Source organism: Salvelinus namaycush, chromosome 42 (genome assembly GCF_016432855.1).
Source record: "Salvelinus namaycush isolate Seneca chromosome 42, SaNama_1.0, whole genome shotgun sequence".
Classification (NCBI taxonomy): domain Eukaryota; kingdom Metazoa; phylum Chordata; class Actinopteri; order Salmoniformes; family Salmonidae; genus Salvelinus; species Salvelinus namaycush.
In genome coordinates, this window is record NC_052348.1 from 7,876,346 (window position 1) to 7,901,325 (window position 24,980).

Consider the following 24,980-nt stretch of genomic DNA (forward strand, 5'->3'; position numbering starts at 1 on the left):
CATACACGTAATGTTAGTTAGCGAGCCAGCTAACGTTAGCTAGCTAACAGTACACTTTAACTTGAATTGAAAAGACTATGTCAAAATTAGAAACGTGTCATATCTGAAAATGTAGCTAGCTAGACTTTCTTACCCGTGGTCTGAAGTTGGAGTAGATAGCCAGAGCGAATTTACCAGCTAATCAAATCAAATCAAAGTCTACTTGTCACGTGCGCCGAATACAACAGGTGTAGACCTTACAGTGAAATGCTTACTTACAGGCTCTAACCAACAGCGCAATTTTTTTAAAGGTATTAGGTGAATAATAGGTAAGTAAAGAAATAAAAACTAAAGTAAAAAGGCAGTGAAAAATAACAGTAGCCGTAGCTAGTACGTCTATCAACAGTTGCTGCAGTGACACTATTGAAATGGATACTTGCATAGTCGAGTCTTTTGTTAAGACATGTAGCTAGCTAGCTAAACAATGAACCACAATCCCAACTCATAATCCCAACTCATGAACCTGGTTGGTTAGCTACCTGCATGAATCTGCAGGTAGCTAACCAACCAGGTTCAATGTTAGCTAGCTAACATTAGGCTATAACTAGTCAAGCAAATGTGTCTGAGATACGAAGAATAAGATCATACACATAACGTTAGCTTGCTAACAGTACACTTTAACTTGAAATGAAACCACTTTCTGTCAAAATTAGAAATGTGTAATATCTGAAAATGTAGCTAGCTAGACTATTTTACTCGTATACATCATGATTGGACGCGTCTCCTGTCGGATGCCATGGTTGCCCTTAGTGTGAAGATGTAATCCGGAGACAGGTGTTTTCTCCATCTCCTTAGCTATCATAATCAAATTTCACTGATTTCAAAATTCGGTCTCCAGAAAGTGGAGAGCATACACATAACGTTAGCTAGCAAGCCAGCCAGCTACTGTTAGCTAGCTAACAGTACACTTTAACTTGACATTAGGCTTATGCAGTTTTACTACAGGATACATTTAAAAAAAGCCACGTTAGACATGATTACCTAGACATACTGACCAGCTCAAATAGACAGAAGCATGCTGTATGGCAGACCAATCCAAACTCATCTCTCTGCATGTCCAGCCCACTCATTATCTTAGCCAATCATGGCTACCGGGAAGGTTGCTGGCTAAACCAACTAGGCTCGTAATTTAACCATTTTATTTGTATTTACAGACGGCATAATTTGTTATTAAGGCACATGAAAGTTCACATGTTAGAGAAGGCATTTCTGCCAAAAAACGCATTTTGATTTAAAAAAAGTTTACATTCAAACGGCTCTCCTGTGAAGTAGTGACTCACAACATACGCCTAGTTTCCTGAAATATTGGAAGAACTGTCCACATTTACTTTTTGTCAGCCAACAATATGAGTAGGCCTAACGAACAGCAAAAGCACTAGTCAATCTACTATCCTCCATTGTACAAAAGTTGGCCTATTATATTCTGTGCAAGAAATAAATATTCCAAACATAGTCTGGGACAGTTGTGGGATTCGATAGATCTCAAATTAATACAACCACTAACATCAACAAAAACTTTTTTACACAATGTCACTGACGCAACAGATCAGAACGTTTAGCTTAAAAAGTTAATAAACTATTAGGCTATTTCTTCACATTATAAGCGCTGCAATGCGCACATGGTAGTAGGCTATAAGCGTGAATGTTCCATTAGCGGAAAACACCGCAAATGCAATTATGCATGTAATACTGTTATTATAAGGGTGCATTTTTATGGTGAAAATGATCTTCCACAAACTTGAAACTCAGGCGCTGCTTATATATGCCAGTTAGGCTCCACACCCCTTGTAAAGTGGATTAATGTGCTTAATTTTAAGTAGTTATTTGGCCTCTTTTTAGTTGTGATACAAACCTTATTAAAACATGTAGGCCTATGGGCTAGGCTACATGAGGTGTGTGACTATGATTTGAAAAAGTTTCTAAAAAATGCATTGTTTCTTATGCTAAGGCGTCATTCACAAGTGATAGGCTAATATTGTCACCCATCAGACTATTCTTGATTTAATCTTGTCTTTACATATACTAAATAATATATGTGTGAAATTTGTTTTGATTTAGAATGGACCATTATCATGCACCTGTATCAAAACAGGGTCAGCGGGGAAAAATACATGTCATCTATGCACTTAAATAGCGAACGGAGGACGCTTTTCCCCGTGGTTTATTTTCATGTCAGCCAGGTAGGCTATACTCCTGTTGTAAATATAAGCAATGTGCTTAATATTAGGAAAGTTGAGAAATAGATATAGTAGGCCTAGCGTATATAAAACTGATCCTCCTATTTTCAGTGGAGGCACTCACTCTGTTTTCTCACGCAATTGCATAGCCTTTTGAAATGTTGCACAACATGAGCTCATGGGCTCTCATGAAGTGTTTGATTAGATTTTCGAATACATTTGCATTGATTTCAGTGTGATTCGAGGGACAATAGAGTGCTGAGTACCAGACAGTTAGCAAGTTTGGTAGGCTACTAATGACCATCAGCAGTATCAGAGCTTGGATTACCGTGACTAAAAGGTCACATGGAATTTGACTGCTTTCGTGACTCGTGACTGCCGGTGTGACGGTAATACCGCAACAGTTCTATGCTTACCTCTATGTCTACAACCAACTTTACCTGACTGTGATCAGATAATAATGTTATCTATTGTCACTGATTGTAAGTTGGACCGAAAAAACTAGTCTAGTCTGGAGTAGACCTTGTGGACTGGAGAGTAAAATGTATACTGTCGACTGGATTAATTATTTGCCAGATGTCTACAAGCCCATTGTTATTGATCATATCCAATAGTAATGTTATAGATTTTGTAGCTGGAAAGGCTTTCTTACTTGATCTGTCCTCCACATTCCATATTTGATTAAAATCCCCTCCTATAATACATAGTATTTCTGGGAAATTGTATAGTCGACACTGAATATCAGGAAAAAAAGCAAAGACATATCCTCATTATTTTTTTATTTCCTTTATTTACATTTATTTAACTAGGCAAGTCAGTTAAAAACAAATTCTTATTTACAACGACGGCCTACCCCGGACGACACTGGGCCAATTGTGTGCCGCCCTATGGGACTCCCAATCACGGCCCGTTGTGATACAGTCCAGGATCGAACCAGGATACTGTAGTGATGCCTCTAGCACTGAGATGCAATGTCTTAGACTGCTGCGCCACTCAGGAGCCCATAAATATTCACAATAAGCACTTCTGCATTGCCCAATATAACATGTTGGAAAATAAACCGACTGTTGAGCTCAACATACCGAGACTTTATCTTGTGCTTAATAGTATTCAAAAACTGATTTAGACCAGGATGAGAGAGAACAATGTAATGTGTTGAAATGTGGTGTGTTTTGCTGTTGGTAGAGTGTGGTGTGTTGTAAAGAAATAATAATTTAAAAAAGAGAGGCTTTTCTCTGAGTAGAAATGCTGATTGAGGATCAGGGCCCAGATTCACAAAACCTTCTTAAGAAGAAATGTATTCTTAAAACCTCTACAGGATCGGTGGGTTCCACGTGGGACATTTGAGCTAACGTAGGCTAATGTGATTAGCATGAGGTTGTAAGTAAAAAAAACATTTCCCAGGACATAGACATATCTGATATTGGCAGAAAGCTTAAATTCTTGTTAATCTAACTGCACTGCCCAATTTACAGTAGCTATTACAGTGAAAGAATACCATATTACTGTTTGAGGAGAGTGCACAGTTATGAACTTGAAAATGTATTAATAAACCAATTAGGCACATTTGGGCAGTCTTGATACAACATTTTGGCCAAAATCTAAATTGTGCCTGGGCTGGAATAATACATGATGGCCTTTCTCTTGCATTTCAAAGATGACGGTACAAATAAAATACAAAAAAAGCATTTTTTTCCTTTGTATTATCTTTTACCAGATCTAATGTGTTATATTCTCCTACATTAATTTAACATTTCCACAAACTTCAAAGTGTTTCCTTTCAAATGGTATCAAGAATATGCATATCCTGGCTTCAGGTCCTGAGCTATAGGCAGTTAGATTTGGGTATGTCATTTTAGGTGAAAAAAAATAAAATAAAAGGGGCGGATCCTTAAGTTACCTGCCATTTTTTCCTTAACTATAGACTTAAGAAGAAAGTTAAGAAAAGTTTATATTCCTCAAAAAGGTTATTGGAAATGTTTTTGTGCTATTTCTTATGTTTCTCCTAAGAAGAAATTAGATTCTTGAAAATAAACTTATTGGAAACGTTATTAATTCCAAGATAGCTAAACCCTTGTCTTAAACTCAGGGCAGTGAGAGAAAAAGCTAATGAAAGCGATTGAACATGTTTCATTCACTCACAAACTTCATCGGAATGTTTCAGTATTGAATTTTTAAACCCAAGAACATGTTTTGGTGATCTCAGTACAAAATATGCTAACATGATTGCCACAAACGGTTGCCTAGTGTCATGACGTTGGGTTGGGGGTAGGTTTACGACAGTCATAAATACCTCTTTCCCCCTTTTTCTCTCTCCCCACTATAACTGATGTGACATAAGGAAACCCATGGGTTAACATAGAGATTCTGGGTAACATCAGAAGTTGGGGGAAATGAACTATATTCTGGTAATCCAACCAACTGTACATATGCGGTGGTACTTAAGGTATATTATGTCAGTTCGGTTGCCCTCTGACACATTCTCATCAATGATAGAATGACATAAACGCTACTGTGAAAAGTCTAAACGTCAGAGGTATCGGATTCACATGGAATTGTTGTTTAATTCAAATGTTTGAATATGACATTATTTGTGAAGAGATTAAATGTAATTTTAGCTTCCAAATGAGAGATCTGTGCTTTCATAAGTTTCTCTGCTCACAGTGGTCCGCCCCTGTGAAGAGGAATGGGTTATAAACCTTCCAGACACACCCCTCTCCCTCCACTATAAAAGCCATTTTCCCAGAAGATAACTTCCTGTTCCGGGTACTCTAGGATGACGATCCAGGGTCAGAATGGTTCAGATAATCACTATAGATGAAGCCAACATCAGCATGGACTTTGATTGTGAATGGTATGAACTTTGAACTCGTATTCACTACAGAAGTGATATCTCCTAGCCTTTGAGTTAGCAACAGCTAAACGCAGGTTCGGAAGGACAGTCCAAGTATCCCGTCTAATACACACGTGTTCCCGTGACTACCAGAGACCATCTCCAAAGGACAGAGGACTCGGGTTGGCGATACGGCCTTCCATCTACCACCAACCTACTGAAGCGCAGCTCAGAGTAAATATGTATTGCATTTTCTTCTTCAAATGGGCGGTAATTTAGAATGCATAAGATACTATATTTACGAGAGCACAGCTTTTGCCCTGTTCTGAGTCTCCCGCTCTTTCACTAAGACTCAGCCCCTTTTCTTTGTGTAACAAGCTGCCATATCTACAACGCCCGCTAGGGACGTTTTCTGTATGACGTAATTTGTGATCAAGTTATGATTTAATTGTATATGTGTGATTCTGTGTGATTAGTTAGGTATTTAGTAAATAAAAAATTAAACCCAATTTTGTATTGCTGATTCAACTTGTTAGCCAGGATTCTTGCAGATAATCAAGGACTTACAACTTTCAGATGAGACTGAATATAATGACGATTAATGTGACTGCTATTTAGTAAAATATTACTAAATCTTTAAGAGTTTATTCGAAAGATAACAGCTCTATAAATATTCTTTCGTGGTGTCCCTCTCTAGTTAATTAATATTTACATGATTAGTTCAATCAGGTAATATTAATTACGGAGAAATTATTTTATAGAATAGCATGTCATAGCAATTAATCTGGCATAGTCAAAGACACGACACTAGCAACAACCATCTTAAGAGGATTCCTAAGAAGATATTTGAGAAGCTCATCAGAACATCGTGAATTCTAAGATATTGTTGAGGAATTGCACTTACTATCTTATGAACTTTAATTATTTTTTCTTATTAAGATAGTTCTTAAGTTTTTGCTTAAGTGTTTTGTGAATCTGGGCCCAGGTCCCCACCTGTCTATATATTAATATTAATTATGATCTAAAAGGCACAACTGATCTTAGATCAGCACTCCTACTCTAAGAGGTATTGTGGATAGGAGCCCTTACCTAATACCATTTGGGCAGTAGTTCACAGTAGACTCACCTCAGTGTGACTGTGTGTGGTCCTATGCTGCTCAGCTGGTTCCTCTGTGGGTTCAGGAGGTGGTGTAGTCTGGTTGTCCTCCATGACCATGGTCCCCTCAGGGTTCCCCAGACCCTCCTCATACCCCTCCTCCTTCACCAGCAGCACCTCTGGACTCTCCTCCTCCTGGAAGAGACAGGTGATACAGATTACACAGACATACACTCCCTCAGGTACGTACACACACAGGTAAAACACACTTTCAACATGGAGTGTTTACCCATCCCAACGTTGTTTGAGTCCTATACTGTAGAATGACTTCCTTGTTTTTAAACCAATCTTCTTGAACTGCACTGTTGGTTAAGGGCTTGTAAGTAAGCATTTCACAGTAAAGTCTACAACTGTTGTATTTGGTGCATGTGACAAATAAAGTTTGATTTGATTTGAAATATGTTGAGGTTAAATATGATAAGCTATGATTAGTCAAAAGGCATCATCAGACAAACCTGACTAAACTCTTTTAACGTGTATAGTAGGTGTTTGTTAGGTATTGGTTGTCCCTAATTAACACAGCCACACAATAAGAATTGGCTATATCGTAAACATTAATGAAAACAAAAATGTGCTTTTTGGTTTTATTTTAAGATTAGCGTTAGGCATAATGTATATCAGTGTAGTTAAGTTTAGGTTTAAAATCTAATTTTAAGAAGATACATTTTAGAAATAGGCAGGATTTAGTCATAATAATGACTTTGTTAACTAGTGACTAACTTGGCTATGAAGCGCTGTAGTGTGTATGCAGAATAGGGTGAGAAGATGTGATGAAGGGAGTCTCAATGAAAATCTTAGAATGAAAAGTCCCATTTTGTGTTTATTAAACATAAACAAGTTAATACACCATATGAAAACCACACATACACAACAAAAATCTGCATGAACTAGATGAACTGCATTCATTTTCTCATTACAAGTGTCTTAGGAAAAACATTAAGTAGTTGAATAGAAGTACTGAAACAGGCATTTGTGAACATTATATAGGCTACACAGTACAAACACAACATCTAACAGACTTTTTAGGCTGAAATATGCCATATATATAACACACAATGTCTGGAAGCAATATTCTACCCAGAAATATTCAACACTGAAATCTATTACTCTCGTTATCTTTATGCTGACAACAATGAAAATGAATCTGTCTTTAATGAAGAGTTTGATCTAAATGTCAGAAGCTATCGAGTGGAATGGTTACTTTCTATGTTATTGAGTGGAATGGTTTTTCTGCTGGTGTATCCTGAGGTAGCTCCTCTCTGAGAACCTCTTCCTGCAGTGTGTACAGGCGAATGGCCTCTCTTCCGTGTGAACCTTCAGGTGCATCTTCAGCTGGTGCTGGCGGGAAAACCTCTTCTCACAGTGGGGGCAACTGAATGGTTTCTCCCCTGTGTGAACCCTCTGGTGCCTCTTAAGGTCACCAGCCTGAGCGAAGCGCATTTGACACTGGGTACAGCTGAAGGGTTTCACCCCTGTGTGAACCCTCTGGTGCCTCTTCAGGTTGCCAGCCTCGGCAAAGCACATATGACACTGGGTACAGCTGAAGGGTTTCTCTCCAGTGTGGACCCTCTGGTGGATCTCCACCTTCTGGGGGCAGCTAAAACCTTTGTTACAGAACATGCAGAGGAACCGTTTCTCTTTACTATTGCCAGATGTGGCCCCCCCTCCCTGAGTCTGGGCTATAGCCCTGTCATTTGAGTTCAATGCCTGATCGAAAAGAACGCTGCCATGTGAATCGGAAAGTGCCTTCGACGTGAATACGGCATCATGATCCCTGAACGAGTGTAAAGGAGAGTGGGTCGCGACATTTAGATTTGTCTCTAAGCTTCCCCTGTAATCAAAGAAATCTCTGTTCTGTGAGTGTCCATCTTCTAAGTGACTATCTGCATTCCATGTGGGAGGAGCGTCGCCCTCCACTTTCACAGTCACCTCATCTACCACTATAACCTCCCCTTTCTTATCTAGGCACCCTTCAGAGTATACACTACTACTGTACCGGTTCCAGTCCCGTCTAGACAGATCAGTCTGTGTCTCTAAACCCAAGAGCATGTTGCCAGGGTCCATCACTGTAGCGTAAGAACAAGATGGATCACCGCCAGTGTCTAACGTGTCACCATCACCATCTCCACTGGAATTAACTGTCCCCTGGCTCTGGTGAAATTCCAGAAAGTTTTCTGAGCCGGGAACAGGAGGACAGCCCAGTCTCTCTGGGTCTGATCTGTGGTCAGATCCTGCGTGTAAGAGCCTTTGTGTTACAGTTAAAGTCTCGGTGTCTGTCTCTGACTTGAGGACGGCGTTCAGCGTTCCACTGACCTCCGTGATCCTGCGTCGGGTCCTGGCCTTTGGCGCAGCGGCGAGTTCCTCACTGGCTACAGAGGGCGACACTCCAGCCGCTGCTCCAGTCTGGTGCCGTGGGTCCTTCTCTCGTTCAGTCCTCTCCAGCTTGACCCCAGGACCTGCTGCATTTTCATCTGCAGACTGACACAAGAAAAGGAGTGGTTATTAATGTTGTTGGGATGTGAGCAAATGAATAGCTGAGGGAAGCCTTTCTGAAATAAACAGGCCACATTTGATGTACTGTAATTTTTATGTAATACTATTACACTAACCTCTATCACAATAACATGCTGGGTTGAGGTTCCACTACCCTCATCAACAGTGATTGGTTGGTCATCTCTCAATGTATTGTGACCCGCTGGTTTCACAGAGCTCCTGTAGCCTCCAGTGAGATGTCCTTCACCTGAGAGAGTGATTAGGGGAAAAGAGGTGGTTAGGTTAGGCACTGTCAATGCTCAACGGTATATTGTACACTATTGACATTTTTGACACTGTCTACAATTGGCAAGGATGTGAGGTAACACTTCTTGATTTACTATGTATTGATCAATGTATTAAGTTCCATGCCTCATTGTTTTCAATTAGTAAATAATAGGAAATGCCAGTAAATCAAGAATCTGGATAGAATATGATAGTGTCTTTCTGCAAGTTAGCTAAGTAACCTGGGGAATTATTGCATACAATTCCAAAACTGACCAAGACTCAATTCTGGTTAACCATATGTGGTTAGCGCATCTAACGTCACACATGCGCAGATGTGATCGGGACGACAGGCCCCGCAGCCTCGGCCTTCTGCTAAATGTAGCCTACCTCTTGCCATTCCTTTGTATCGGTCGAGGATCTTGACACTACTGGGACGACTGGAGAGTGCGCGCTCTCGCGTTGTTCTCTCTGCGCGCTCCCGTGTCACCTTCATTTCAAGTAGCTGTAGTTTCCTCCGTAATGCCCTGCTTTCATTCTGACTTTGAGTTATTTCCAAACGAAACACTGCATAGTCGTCGTCTACGAGTTTACAGATGTCTGCCACAGCTGCATTCGCTAACACCTCCATGATGGAGACTATTTGAGTGTGAAAAACCATAGGCCTACAGTTAGCCATTGTTGTTAGCTAACGTTAGCAGCTAGCTAGCGTTACCTTGATAACATCTATCAACCAAGTCCTGTCTCCAACGCGAATTAAACACTACCCGGGGTAAGTATGTGATGCTGTGCAGTTACATAAGTAATATTTTAAGTTCCAAGGTGATAAATGTCTAAATAACAATAACAACGCTGCCGTGGATATTGTTCTTGGTTACTGTTCACTTCCGTTTACACTTCTTCGGTGGTTTTTAAATGGCGGTTGGCAACCAACTTTAGTGATGCATTACCGCAACCAATTGAACTGGAGTGTGGACAGGGAAGGTCTAAAGCCTCGTTCACATCCCTACCCAATTAAACCATTCTCCCTAAGGAAACGGAATACATTATTAAATACAATATCACCTTAAGGTTTTCGGAATGTGAAAGAGTAAGCTCTTCGATCCGTGTACGGATCGTTCAATCAATATCCGAACTTCTAGACCGGAACCCTGGCACCTTGGGTAACCACTAGGAGCAGAGCCCCGCGATGTAGAACTGTAAAACATTCACTCCGTGAGATGTACAATGAGAGCAAAATGGAAATTGTGTGTGTGAGATGAGACTTTCATGCATAGGCCGGGTGTATTCGTGAGAGTGCAGAAACATCTGAGTTTTCCCATTTGATAAATACTTCTTCAGGGGGAAAAAATTCCCTCGGACTAAATTATTGCATTCAACAATGATTTTCAACTTGTTCAATATCAATGTTTCAAGCTCTCAAGTTTAATTCCCAGCCCAACTTATGCACGCTCAAAGTAGTTTATGCGATACAAATCTGCTCGTTCTGTGATGTACACTGCTCAAAAAAATAAAGGGAACACTTAAACAACACAATGTAACTCCAAGTCAATCACACTTCTGTGAAATCAAACTGTCCACTTAGGAAGCAACACTGATTGACAATAAATTTCACATGCTGTTGTGCAAATGGAATAGACAAAAGGTGGAAATTATAGGCAATTAGCAAGACACCCCCAATAAAGGAGTGATTCTGCAGGTGGTGACCACAGACCACTTCTCAGTTCCTATGCTTCTTGGCTGATGTTTTGGTCACTTTTGAATGCTGGCGGTGCTCTCACTCTAGTGGTAGCATGAGACGGAGTCTACAACCCACACAAGTGGCTCAGGTAGTGCAGCTCATCCAGGATGGCACATCAATGCGAGCTGTGGCAAGAAGGTTTGCTGTGTCTGTCAGCGTAGTGTCCAGAGCATGGAGGCGCTACCAGGAGACAGGCCAGTACATCAGGAGATGTGGAGGAGGCCGTAGGAGGGCAACAACCCAGCAGCAGGACCGCTACCTCCACCTTTGTGCAAGGAGGAGCACTGCCAGAGCCCTGCAAATGACCTCCAGCAGGCCACAAATGTGCATGTGTCTGCTCAAACGGTCAGAAACAGACTCCATGAAGGTGGTATGAGGGCCCGACGTCCACAGGTGGGGGTTGTGCTTACAGCCCAACACCGTGCAGGACGTTTGGCATTTGCCAGAGAACACCAAGATTGGCAAATTCGCCACTGGCGCCCTGTGCTCTTCACAGATGAAAGCAGGTTCACACTGAGCACATGTGACAGACGTGACACAGTCTGGAGACGCCGTGGAGAACGTTCTGCTGACTGCAACATCCTCCAGCATGACCGGTTTGGCGGTGGGTCAGTCATGGTGTGGGGTGGCATTTCTTTGTGGGGCCGCACAGCCCTCCATGTGCTCGCCAGAGGTAGCCTGACTGCCATTAGGTACCGAGATGAGATCCTCAGAGCCCTTGTGAGACCATATGCTGACACATGCACATTTGTGGCCTGCTGGAGGTCATTTGCAGGGCTCTGGCAGTGCTCCTCCTTGCACAAAGGCGGAGGTAGCGGTCCTGCTGCTGGGTTGTTGCCCTCCTACGGCCTCCTCCACATCTCCTGATGTACTGGCCTGTCTCCTGGTAGCGCCTCCATGCTCTGGACACTACGCTGACAGACACAGCAAACCTTCTTGCCACAGCTCGCATTGATGTGCCATCCTGGATGAGCTGCACTACCTGAGCCACTTGTGTGGGTTGTAGACTCCGTCTCATGCTACCACTAGAGTGAGAGCACCGGCAGCATTCAAAAGTGACCAAAACATCAGCCAGGAAGCATAGGAACTGAGAAGTGGTCTGTGGTCACCACCTGCAGAATCACTCCTTTATTGGGGGTGTCTTGCTAATTGCCTATAATTTCCACCTTTTGTCTATTCCATTTGCACAACAGCATGTGAAATTTATTGTCAATCAGTGTTGCTTCCTAAGTGGACAGTTTGATTTCACAGAAGTGTGATTGACTTGGAGTTACATTGTGTTGTTTAAGTGTTCCCTTTATTTTTTTGAGCAGTGAATATTCTTGCTCGCGTGCTCCATCTCGATTTGGCACTCATCTGACGCCATAGACAATCAGGATACAGAACCAATTAACACAGAACCAATTGTGCAATTGACATTGTAGCTATAGTATTGCCTGTAATGATTAACGTTTCAAATGAAAGGGATTTGTATACAACTTATTATTTATATATTTTTTAAAGTTGGTAATTTGTTGTCTTTTACCCCCTTCTCTCGATCTTGTCTCATCGCTGCAACTCCCCAACGCGATCGTGAGGCGAAGGTCGAGTCATGCGTCCTCCGAAACATGACCCCCCAAACCGCGCCTCTTTTTTTTCTTTAAATTTTTTTTTTTTACCCCCTTTTCGTGGTATCCAATTGTTAGTAATTACTATCTTGTCTCATCGCTACAACTCCCGTACGGGCTCGGGAGAGACGAAGGTCGAAAGCCATGCGTCCTCCGAAGCACAACCCAACCAAGCCGCACTGCTTCTTAACACAGCGTGCCTCCAACCCGGAAGCCAGCCGCACCAATGTGTCGGAGGAAACACTGTGCACCTGGCTACCTTGGTTAGCGCGCACTGCGCCCGGTCCGCCACAGGAGTCGCTGGTGAACGATGAGACAAGGATATCCCTACCGGCCAAACCCTAACCCGGACGACGCTAGTGCAGTGCCCTAGACCACTGCGCCACCCGGGAGGCCCCCAAACCGCGCTTCTTAACACCTGCTTGCTTAATCAGGAAGCCAGCCGCACCAATGTGTCGAAAGAAACACCGTTCACCTGACAACTGAGGTCAGCCTGCAGGCGCCCGGCCCGCCACAAAGAGTAGCTAGAGCACAATGAGCAAAGTAATGCCCCCCCCCCCGGCCAAACCCTCCCCTAACCCACGACGCCCCCCTACCCTGTAGAGACGCCTCCTCAGTGCCTTACATGCTGACCACACCGCTCACACGCATGCGTCCATGTTGATTTTGTCCACCCACACCAGACGCGATCAGGACACGCAGGTTGAAATATCAAAACGAACTCTGAACCAACTGTATTAATTTGGGGACAGGTCGAAAAGCATTAAACATTTATCGCAATTTAGCTAGCTAGCTTGCTGTTGCTGGCTAATTTGTCCTGGGATATAAACATTTGGTTGTTAATTTACCTGAAATACACAAGGTCCTCTACTCTGACAATTAATCCACAGATAAAAGGGTAAACAGATTTTGTTTCTAGTAATCTCGCCTCCTTCAGGCTTCTTCTTCTTTGGACTTTATATGGCGGTTGGCAACCAACTTTAAGGGGCATTACCACCACCAACTGCACATGCAAAATAAACATTATTTATAGATAGTTTTTCTCATTCCAATGATTTGATGATTGACAGTCACTGTAATGGGTCATGTGACCTTCTGGACATTTTCCAGAAGGCATTTCTGCCCATAACTGCATTTTGATTTATTAATTTTTTTGTTATGTTCAAATGCCTCTCCTGTGAAGTAATGACGTGCGACATACGCCTAGCTTTCTGAAACGGGTCACATTTTCTAACCTCTTTCTGTAGCTGGTTGGCTGGAGGCTAACAGAGGAGACTGGGTGTCCATCTTGGATTCCCAGACCCAGACGGGTGCAGACAAGGGCACAGGGGACACATCACAGAGCAGGCCAGGACCAGAGGCGACATAGTGGAGGTCCCTGGATAAGACAGCGTCTTCAAATCTGGGCTGGGGACAACACTTTTCACCACAACCAGAAACTGACAGTCGAACACAGAACAACAACCAAACTTAGTCTCCATGACAACATACTGGCTAAGACTAGGGCGAGGCGTAGATTTTGTCTACTTCATTCTTGAATCAACACATATGGACATGTCATTATTATATCTATTTTTTAAACTAATGGCTCCATATTGTTAGGTACTTGAATCCCTATTGTAGAGATTGGCTTGACTGTGGTTAACATTTTATTATTATCATGTTTCTGTGTGTACAGAAAATTGTTTCTTATATAAACCGTTATCAATGATTAACAGAGCAGGTCACCCTGGGCTTCAGCCTTCACAGAGAGTGGTGGGAGACCCCCCTGGTGGTAGTCTATCAGGAAGTCTGTCTTCTCCTTCAGGGTCTCATCTAATGCCTCGTGACTGGGTTCATAGAAGGGCCTGGACTTAGATCTAGCCTTCCTCAATTACAGTAGCTCATGGTTACCCCACCAATACAGACAGTGCCAGAATGGGCTTTCACCACAAGAGGTACAGTGCATTCATAAAGTATTCAGATCCCTTCCCATTTTCCAGATTTTATGTTGCATCCTTATTCTAAAATGTATACAATTTAAAATTGTACTTATCAATCTACACACAATACCCCATAATGTTAAAGTGAAAACAGGGTTTTACACATTTTTACACATTTATTAAAAATAAAAACGTATTTACATAGGTATGTATCCATTTTCGAATAAGGCTATAACGTAACAAAATGTGGAAAAAGTTAAGGGGTCTGAATACTTTCCGAATGCAGTGTACCTAGCCTATAACACAGCTCACAATCCCAACAACACCCAAACAAGAGGCCTAGAGGTCAAGGAGGGAGCTCAAAGACTAATGCTGCGTTCGAAACCAATTTTGAGGTGGTGTTTTGTCACGCACCGCATAGGTGCAGTGAAATATTTTTGTTTTATAGGGTCAGCCATAGTAGTATGACGCCCCCTGGATCAAATTAGGGTTAAGTGCTCAAGGGCACATCGACAGATTTTTCACCTTGTCGTCTCTGGTATTCGAGCCGACCTTTCGGTTACTGCCCAACGCTCTAATCGCTAGGCTACCTGCCGCTCTTACCAGTTGTGAAGTCGTTAATACCAGTTGGATACATTCACGTGCTTTGAACTCATTGATAAACACTCATTGGCTAATGGACAACAATCTGCATCAACCATAAACAAAAAGTGCAGCTATGATGCTTGGACACAAATTATAGAAACAAGCTTTTGTGAACACCTGTTTTTAGAGAGAGACCTTAAACCTAGCCTAGAACAAAGACAGTTGAATATTTACCTTATTGAAGTGATGTAGATGGAATAAAGTCGTTCTATTCTTTTCTACTCTATTCTTGCTAACGCACTGTTCTTTCTAAAGTAGTCTGCATGTTAGAAAGAATAGAGTATAAAATAATAGAATGACTTTATTCCATCTACATCAGTTAAGGTAAATATTTCAAAAGATACTGATCATAGGAGATTGGAAGTGTATTGTAATAAGCAGTACCGTATTTCAAAGAACAGCATTTTTCATTTAACCACACCGTTTGAGTTTCAACCAATAAGATATGTTCTCTACAGTGTAATTGGAAGTAGAGGAGGTGCAACCATGAACAGTAATAATATGGAGTGGCTTGTATTCATGGATGCCAAGGGAAGCTAGGCTTCCTCCAAAAAATTACCAAGAAATAAAGAAAAATACATACAAAACAATTTATTTTGTCTCTCTGTGTTCCATACATTTCCTTCAATTCACAAGAGGCTGGATGTATCTCACCAGGATAAAGCATCCAAGTGAACGAAACAGCGCCCCTCTGTCTCTGTATGTGTAGCCCATCTATGCTGTCTAGTCAAAAAGCGCATGACATTGTTGCCACTATAGCATTGAAAGCAAGGGAAGGGCAACAACAACAAAAAGTCTCAAGGGAAGTCAGTGTCGATTTGGCTTCAGACCAATCACATCACATTACAAGCCAAACATCATTGACAGAACTTGAATTGTTGCATCCTGTTGTCGTTGTCCTCCAATGGCTAGCTAGCTAAGTAAAGTATTTCCTTTCCCTCATTAGCCATGGATGGAGATAGGGATTTCGACTTGTGGTTTTACTTAATTCTCCACACTGGCCATTGATTATAACGGCAAGTCTGATCTTACCATAAATTCGTACATTGTGCCCCTGGCCTGAGAGGGTGGAAGTTCAACATGTATCTAGATGTAGTACCTTAGGCTAATGTTAACTAACTGGCCTGGTGCATCGTTGCCCATGAAAGGAAGTTAGGCTAGCGAGCAAGCATTTTAGCCTTGCTGCTATTCCAGTTTCAACTGTTCTGCCTGCGGTTACGGAACCCCTACCTGTCCCAGACCTGCTGTTTTCAACTCTTAATGATCGGCTATGAAAAGCCAACTGACATTTATTCCTGATTATTATTTGACCATGCTTGTCATTTATGAACATTTTGAAAATCTTGGCTCTCTCTAATTTTCTCCTTCTCTCTTTCTTTCTCTCGGAGGACCTGAGACCTAGGACCATACGTCAGGACTACCGGGCATGATGACTCCTTGCTGTCCCCAGTCCGCCTGGCCTTGCTGCTATTCCAGTTTCAACTGTTCTGCCTGCAGTTATGGAACCGCCACCTGTCCCAGACCTGTTGTTTTTCAACTCTTAATGATCGGCTATGAAAAGCCAACTGAAAATTATTCATGATTATTATTTGACCATGCTTGTCACTTATGAACATTTTTGAACATCTTGGCATAGTTCTGTTATAATCTCCACCCGGCACAGCCAGAAGAGGACTGGCCACCCCTCATAGCCTGGTTCCTCTCTAGGTTTCTTCCTAGGTTTTGGCCTTTCTAGGGAGTTTTTCCTAGCCACCGTGCTTCTACACCTGCATTGCTTGCTGTTTGGGGTTTTAGGCTGGGTTTCTGTACAGCACTTCGAGATATTAGCTGATGTACGAAGGGCTATATAAAATAAACTTGATTGATTGATTGATAGCCTGGTAGCCTAGGACAACAAAAACTAAAAGCGTGTATGAGAGAGTCATAGAATGTTTATGCAACATGAAAGAGGAGGATGCATTGGCGTTTCTCTACAAATAGGTTGAGTCAATATGTTTTTTTTCTACTTACACGTACACATAAGTCCTTACCATGAACAGTCACATCATAGGGACTAAATAATTGTTGGTATCTTTAAGTTGTCACTGTTAGACCGTCACTGTATTAGACTAAGCACTGGTGATTAGACGATGTTGAAATGGTGCTGGAATAGTGGAATCATCTGTTTTCTTTGTGACTTGCAATAACTCTACGTGGTTCTAAATCCATAGTTGTTTAGTAGTCTAAAAATTGGCGAAGCAGTGAGTAGAGATGATGAAGCTATGGCAGCGGATGATGCCCAACAGTCTGTGGATGTCAGTCAGTTGAGAGATCCTGAAATACTAATCGTGAAGAAGGTTGATTTTGTTAAGTTTATTGAGCAGGTGATTAATTATACAGGACAAAATAACAATAAATCTAAGAAACTGAAAATCATTTTTAAAGCGGCTAAAAGGTTCTTGGATTGCCAGGATTTCACAGCTGACACATTGCAGTAAATAATGTCTGAAGATGCTTCCCCTTCTCAGGCCCCAGAGTCTGTGTAGGGATCTGAGTACATTGGAGTAAGTGAAGGAGTATATTAACTTTTGTTTCGTTTTTTGAGGATATGTGGATAAAATAAAAATACAAATCTTGTTAAAGTATCTTTGTTTTTACTCCACCCAGTAGGTGGCGGAAATACACCTTTTTTGGATGTAGTCTGCCAATAAAGCCTTGAAAAAGAAGGCAACGGTTGTGACATAAGCAGCACCAGTCTTACTTGCCCAACTTCAGGCATTCAACTTCAGGCAATTGGGTTAGGGAAAAAGGAAGAATTATTATATTATGAATAAGTATGGAGTGGGGGATTGTACAAACCTTCTGGAAGACTTGGTGAAGGAGAATATGGTGGACAAGGGAAACAGAAGAAAAGTGAATTATGTTCTGAGTGAATATGGAATGGAGGATTGCACAGAACTTCTGGAAGAGCTAGAGAACAAATTGAACATGACAAGTGAAGGTGAATCAATTGCGATGGCAGGTGTAGTGATGACAGCCAAGAATGAGTTGAGTGTAAAGGGAAGCGGGGTGGTAAGGGAGGTTGGTGTCATGTGTAAAAAGAGGGATACTGCTCTAATAGCTGGGAAATGGAATCTGACGGGAGCGTGGATGAGGAACCCGCGGTGAGGACTGCCGAGTTCGGGCCTCATTCCAATGATTTAAATGATGATTCTGGCCCAGTGGGAGTGAGATTTGTGGAGAGAGTGGATCCTTATAGTTTGGTTGAAGAGTGGAAGATGGTGATAAAGGAAAATGGAACAAAAAGGGCTAATGTTGTTAATGAGTATAGGTTTTTGGTTGGAGTTAGGTTCACTGACAATGATGCTTTTTTGGGATATCCGTTTGAAGTATCAAGGATGGTAAGGGATGCATTGGGAAAGGTGGAGTTGGTCAGAGTGACCAGAAGTGGTTTTGTTTTGATTTCTTGTGTGTTGAAAGAGCAGAAGGAAAAGGCATTATCGACAAACTATCGCTTTATGAAGTGGAGAGTTTAGATTTTTGTAGCAGAGCACTGTTAAAAGGTGTCATCTCTGGCATGCGTTGGATTTAAACATTTTTTATTTAACTATGCAATTCAGTTAAGAACAAATTCTTATTTACAATGACTGCCTACCACGGAACAGTGGGTTATCTGCCTTGTTCCGGGGCAGAACGACAGATTTGTACCTTGTCAGCTAGCTCAGGGATTCAATCCAGCAACCGTTCGGTAACTGGCCCAACACTCTAACCACTAGGCTACCTGCCGCCCCGAAATGTGGAGGCATCGTGGTTTACGAGGAGTAGTTGGAGCACGCCGTGTACTGGATGGGAGAAAGAAGAAAGCCTGTCGGTATTATTGATGTTTGACGAAGAGTATCTCCCTTCACATGTGAAGATGGGATATGTTATATCTGCGGTGAGAGCTTCTGTATCCAAGACGCTGTTTTGCCGGAATTGCAAAAGATATGGACATGTATCAAGTGTGTGCCGAAGGAATGTTGTTGAAGAATCTGAGGGTGGACGATGTTGTAATTGTGATGGCAACCACGTTCCCAATTCCCCAGAGTGCCCGGTTAGGGTAAAGGAGTATGAAGTGGCAAGGGTTAGGGCTATACAGCAGGTAATCTACACAATGGCACGTGAGGTAGTTGAATGAGAGAGTGGAGCTGAAGGCATGGCGGTGGATGCTCCGGAGACTGTGGAGACTGAGTGTTGTTCAACAGTTGAGGGAAACTGATATGCTGATTGTGAAGGTGGATTTTAGGGTGTTTATCGCACATATGATTAATTGTACTGCATAAACAAACAGAGTCAAAGAAACTGGAGCTGAAATGTTTTGGGGTTTCAAGGACTTCACTGCTGAAACATTGCAAAAAATACTGTCCGAAGATGCTCTTCCTTCTCAGGCCCCAGATCCCGAATAAAGGAGTAGATTGAGTTTTCTTCTTGTTTACTTTGTTCATTACTTGGGCTGATATACATCCAAAACAGTAGGTGGCGGCATGGACCTATAGCATTTGTTTTCGGACCACCATAATATCAAAGAAGACAGTAGGTGGCTGCTATACACCAATAGGTGTAGTCGGCCATAAAACTTTAAAGAAGAACGGAAGTAAACAGTGACCAGAAACAAGCATTTTTATTGATGTTATTTAGACGTTTATTAACACCCTGGAACTAAAACGGTGACGCTTTTAACTGCACAGCTTCGCATAATTACCCCAGGCAGCTTTTAATTCGCGTTGATCACCGGGCTTTGTATAGATGCTAGCTGGCTGCTGGTTAGCTAAAAATGGCTAACGTTAACTGTATGGTTTTTCACACTCAAATAGCCTCCATCATGGAGGTGCTAGCGAATGCAGCCGTGGCAGAGATCTGTAAAGTCGTAGACGACGACTATGCAGTGTTTCGTTTGGAAATAACTCAAAGCCAGAAAGAAAACAGGGGATTGCGGAGGAAGCTACAGCTATTGGAACTAAAGGTGGCACGGGAGCGCGCAGAGAGAATAATGCGAGAGCGCGCCCTCGCCAGTCGCCCAAGTAGTGTCAAGATCCTCGACCGATACAAAGGAATGGCAAGAGGTACGTTTATCAGAAGGCGGAGCCTATCGCCGTTCATATATAGCCTAGCCCAACCGGCCTTTTATTTTGTTTGTCATTTTACGTCCGACTTTAATGTATTCAGCTAGCAATACACTTGTCCCCTATGGACCGGCTGGTACATAAAACATCCTCCATTCAGGCTGCAAAGGCTTCAGTTTCCTCCTTAACTTGATTTAATGGCTCGTCAGTGGAGAAAACACGGACGAAATGTGCGTACTGGTCTAATAAAAAATCCACCACCATTTTCGGACAACTTTCGGATGTTGCACACCAAGTGAGTCTGTACTCCTGGCAACATCAGGAAGTAGCATTAGCCACCCTAGAATGGTAGTGATACATTTTTTAAATAATAATATATATATATATATATATATATATATATATATTCAGACAGTCCTGCCGCCCTAGGCGAGACAAATCTGCCCCTCCCCCAATACGTTTGGCCTTGGGCCATTTTTTTCTCAGCTAAAAGTCGGAAGAACAGAACATAATAGCAGTCCAATTAATATGCCTATGCTACAAGTTAAACAATCAACACATCTGGTTAGTAGGCTATATAATCAGTTCAATGTCAATAACAGCCTAATATTTTCAATCTGATTTCATTGATAAAATCACCAATGCCCTGGACGTTCTGCCGCCCTATGTGAGACAATAATAATTACGTCTTAGACATCCACATCCGTATGAATCTAAGCATGGCACTTTAAAAAATTACCTTTCCACCCAGACAGAGGTTCTACTGATGCAGTAAACTGTAAGCTTCAACTGCTGGCTACTCGTCTATGGTATAACCCAACAACAGAAGTGTGCGTCCCTAAAATCTGCCTGGGTTTAAACAAACATCTTCTCTTTTCAGAAAGAGAAAAGCTCAATTAATAGGGACAGAATAGCAAAGTACATTTTTTGAAACTCCTCGAATATTATAGGCTGCAGTTTAGCTTCAGATTGTCACAGAGAGGAATCAATATATCCACACAGGCATCAGTCACGTCTTTCGCAGGCATTTTAGAGCTTGTTTCTACCATAAGGCATCAGAGTTAAGCATTGTTATTGAACGCCTGATATAATCTGGATACGTTTTGTATTTATTTCAAAATATAAAGCAAACAATAGATACCCTTTGTTAAAGAAAAGGGCAAAAGGGATGTGTGATACCCTCACTCAATTCGAGCCCTGGTTTTAGTCAAACACACCAAGCCCTTCCCAGACAGAGGTATTTAATCAGTGCATGCGACAGTATTGGAGTATTTGGCTATACCGACATCTATGGATAGGATAATTGTGTCTGTCAAACAGGTAGGCTTACCACTTCTTTTTTGGAAGATGAAGAAATAGGCTCCAATTATGTCATTCTGTGTTTATGCCCATAACATCTTTTGGAGGTCCCTTACCAGGCAGAAGAGAATTTGACTTTAAACCCTGCATCGGAGAGTTGCAATGTTGCTATCACTATACAACCTACTACCTATAGTAGGAAACTGAGTTTCCTATTAATAATATCCCACCTATTATAACATGGCTATTTCTATTTTACACATTCTTCCACTGCAAATCTACCATTCCAGTGTTTTACTTGCTATATTGTATTTACTTCGCCACCATGGCCTTTTCTCCCTTATCTCACCTCATTTGCTCACATTGTATATAGACTTATTTTTCTACTGTATTATTGACTGTATTTTTGTTTTACTCCATGTGCAACTGTGTTGTTGTATGTGTCGAACTGCTTTGCTTTATCTTGGCCAGGTCGCAATTGTAAATGAGATCTTGTTCTCAACTTGCCTACCTGGTTAAATAAAGGTTAAATAAATAAATAAAATGGCACGACACCACAATTGTTACAATTACAATAAAAATAAAAATGTTATAACATATTTAACATATATTTTAATATTCCTGTAGAACTGTAAAATAGTAAGATCATTTGAGCTTTGGAAACAAGTGCTTTCATAAATGTATGGCGGGCCTCGTTTCGCTGGAGCAGTGTAAAATAAGCTTTGTCAATTCAATGACCAAATCGAATTTTATTGTCCAACCTCAGTTTCAGCATTTATTTGTTTCGTCTCCGCCTAGTGGCCGCTTTCCTCTGCTGTGGTGCTGGATTGCAGTCCGCTATGTTTTCTCTCGGTAGCTGTCCATGGGCCTCAAATCATCTGAGTTTGCCTGGACACCAGCCTCCAGCTCCTTCCACCTCTAGAAACTATCTAGGTGGTCATGCGAGTTCTCATGCGAGCTGAGGAGGTGTCACTGATTCTTCCAGTCCCTGATTCCATCCCTGACCAGCGCAGATTTGCACTCGTGTGAATAAAGTTTGCAGCAAAAACAGAAGGCTGCATGCATCATATTGCTTGGAATAGACAAGCCATGGTCTCTCCACTCTCTCCCTGTTCGCCATCCTCCTATTGTAGTGGGCCACCGAAAACTTTCGTTGCCCTTCATTTCTTGGGAAATTCCCCTCCTCCTCCTGATGTGGCCCAGCCTGCACTAACATATCCCGTAAAGATCCATTCATATATTTTGGCCACTCACTGGGACCTTTTCTATTTTTTTGTCTGGAAGTCGGATTCATCAGCAGCACCACCACTGTCATCCGGGACGGGTAGCGACGAATCTGAATCCGGTTTCAAGATAGTAGCGTCTTCGCCGGCATTGTTTGGAGGTGTGGCTGGGCCTGGTGCGACCACCTGTTCTTGTCCAGCCAGAGAGCTGTCATCATTGGTGGAAATGCATGGCTCGGAGTCCTCCGTTTTGTGGTCTTCGCTGCAAGAATCAGCAAACGGGCTCGTTGTTCTCGGCGAATGAATGGCCTGTCCTCATAGGCTTATCATTCTTCACACAGGCTGATGGACATTGCTGCACGCTTATCAATTTAACCCGCTAATTTCTGTGGTTTAGCGATTGTGCCTCTCTTCTCATTGTTTAAAAAAAATCGCTTCCTGATAGTATTTGTCTCTTAGACATGGTAGCAAATTGTTTCAAATCTCTATAGATTACTTTTAGCTAAAATTATATCCACTAGTAGTAGCTAGCTAACGTTAACAGGCTAGGTTAGGCTACTGCCTTAATCACTAATCGTCTTCGTCACACACAAACATAAAAAATACTGATGCCTTTGCAGCCTGAATGGAGGCTGCTTTATGTACGAGTCGGTCCACCGGGGACAGGAGTGTATTACAGGCTGGCATTGCTGAACGATTAGCGCTATGCATTATGTGGGTTGAACGCTATAACACAGAATATTACAATTAATAAAATACCCACGATGGTAGTGACTGCCTTTACTGCTTATCACTTATTAACCATTTATTCACATTACTTGAATAAAATGTTTTATTTGATTACTTTATTATTTCATTCCAAGTAATCATCTAACCTCTATAGAGCTGCTGCCTATGCTGTCTGACAAAATCTAAATTTTAGTAGTTCTTCACAGTAAATAAGTCATACTTTGACTGCTGAATACCAACTATCAATTACTTAGATCATGTATTTTCAGGCTCGCGAAGCAACTGCTTTCTAGCCCTCTCGATTGCGCGTTCTCGCTTCTCTTAAAGGTTCTTCATGGTCAATTCGTCACCTGAAGTGGCAGTACAGCATTTACTGCGATGCCGCGTCTGCAGAAATCAGGGCTTTCATACCTCTTGCGCTTAGCGGAGCAGCGCTATTGCGAAGGAAGTTGTCAAGGAAGTGAGTTTGTGTTTATACAGGACATACCGCCCCCACCTTCTGTCAACCAAACATGTCAATGCAGAGCCCTCCGCAATGCAATATGGAGCTTGCTTTGGCCTTAGCATGCGTCCATAGGCGTCGCAATTGCGTCAGAACTTCCAACATTAACGGATCAAGCATAAATTGTCTTTCAGTCTCCATGCCTGCTCCGCATATGTTGGTCAATTAGTTGTTAAGAAACCGAAAAACATCTGACATTTTGGTTAGTCACTCAGCACTACCGGCTGGGCTGACGGTGTCGACACCTACAGGTAATACACATCAGGAAGAATTATGCCTTCCAGGGGTCCAATTAAAATCCCAAGGTAGTGTGAAATGCACTCAAAAGCAACATGTGAATATTTTTCTTTCTTCCTGGTGTTCTATGAGAACTCCCTGTGTTCTGCAACCAAATTGCACCCTGCCCCCTCATGCAGCAATGTTTGCAAACACAGACAAGGGTCTATACCGTTGAGCAGACAGTAGCTAACCTAACAATCTCTTTTCCCCCAATCACTTTCTCAGGTGAAGGACATCTACCTGGAGGCCACAAGAGCTTTGTGAAGCCAGCGGGACACAATACATGGAGAGATGACCAACCAATCACTGTTGATGAGGGGAGTGGAACCTCAACCCAGCATGTTATTGTGATAGAGGTTAGTGTAATAGTGTTGCATTAAAAATGTGTTACTTTGTAAATCAAATGTGGCCCACTTATTTCAGAAAGGATCCTCTCAGCTATTCACTTGCTTACATGTACATCCTTATTTATCTGCCATAAGGGAGCTTGTGAGGCTTCCCTACGATATTGTTATACGATTCAACTAATTTACCGGTAACAACCTCCACTCTTCTTGTGTCAGTCTGCAGATACAGAGGCTGCAGCTCCTGGGGTCAAACTGGAGAGGTCTAAAGAAGAGGACCCACGGCACAGTGATGACATTGAGACTGGACTGGCTGGAGTGCCCCCTGTAGCCACGAAGGACCCCACAACCACCTCAGCGCAGCCCAGAACCCGACACAGCATCACGGAGGTCAGTGGACTGCTGAACACCGTCCTCAAGACAGAGACAGATACCAACACTTTAACTGTAACACGCAGGCTGTTACACACAGGATCTGACCACAGATCAGACCCAGAGAGGCTGGGGCCACTGGGCTGTCCTCCTGCTTCTAGCTCAGAGTGTTTACCGATATTTCGCCAGAGGACAGTTCATTCCTGTAGGGATGGTGACGTGTTAGACACCGGAGGTGATGATCCGTCTTGTTCTTATGCTACAGAGATGGACC

General features: G+C 42.2%; 3 protein-coding genes across 3 annotated transcripts in view; 1 reads left to right on the forward strand and 2 right to left on the reverse strand.

Annotated features, from left to right (window-relative positions):
- Positions 1-24,980, reverse strand: part of LOC120034862 (protein glass-like) — a 467,553-nt gene that overhangs the window by 108,932 nt on the left and 333,641 nt on the right. The window lies entirely within an intron of this gene.
- On the reverse strand, positions 7,006-9,860 carry LOC120034828 (zinc finger protein with KRAB and SCAN domains 8-like). Its single transcript, XM_038981472.1, has 3 exons — positions 9,353-9,860; positions 8,815-8,945; positions 7,006-8,683 (listed from the first exon to the last, which is right to left on the reverse strand). Exons 1-3 carry the CDS (start codon positions 9,639-9,641, stop codon positions 7,415-7,417), a joined length of 1,689 nt encoding a protein of 562 aa, XP_038837400.1. The 5' UTR covers positions 9,642-9,860; the 3' UTR covers positions 7,006-7,414.
- The window catches only part of LOC120034817, a 32,013-nt gene continuing 26,486 nt past the window's right edge, over positions 19,454-24,980 (forward strand). Inside the window, exons 1-3 of the mRNA XM_038981457.1 lie at positions 19,454-19,958; positions 24,216-24,346; positions 24,554-24,724. Of these exons, the coding sequence (XP_038837385.1) occupies positions 19,670-19,958; positions 24,216-24,346; positions 24,554-24,724 (591 nt within the window). The 5' untranslated portion in view covers positions 19,454-19,669. The remainder of the gene's footprint in view (positions 19,959-24,215; positions 24,347-24,553; positions 24,725-24,980) is intronic.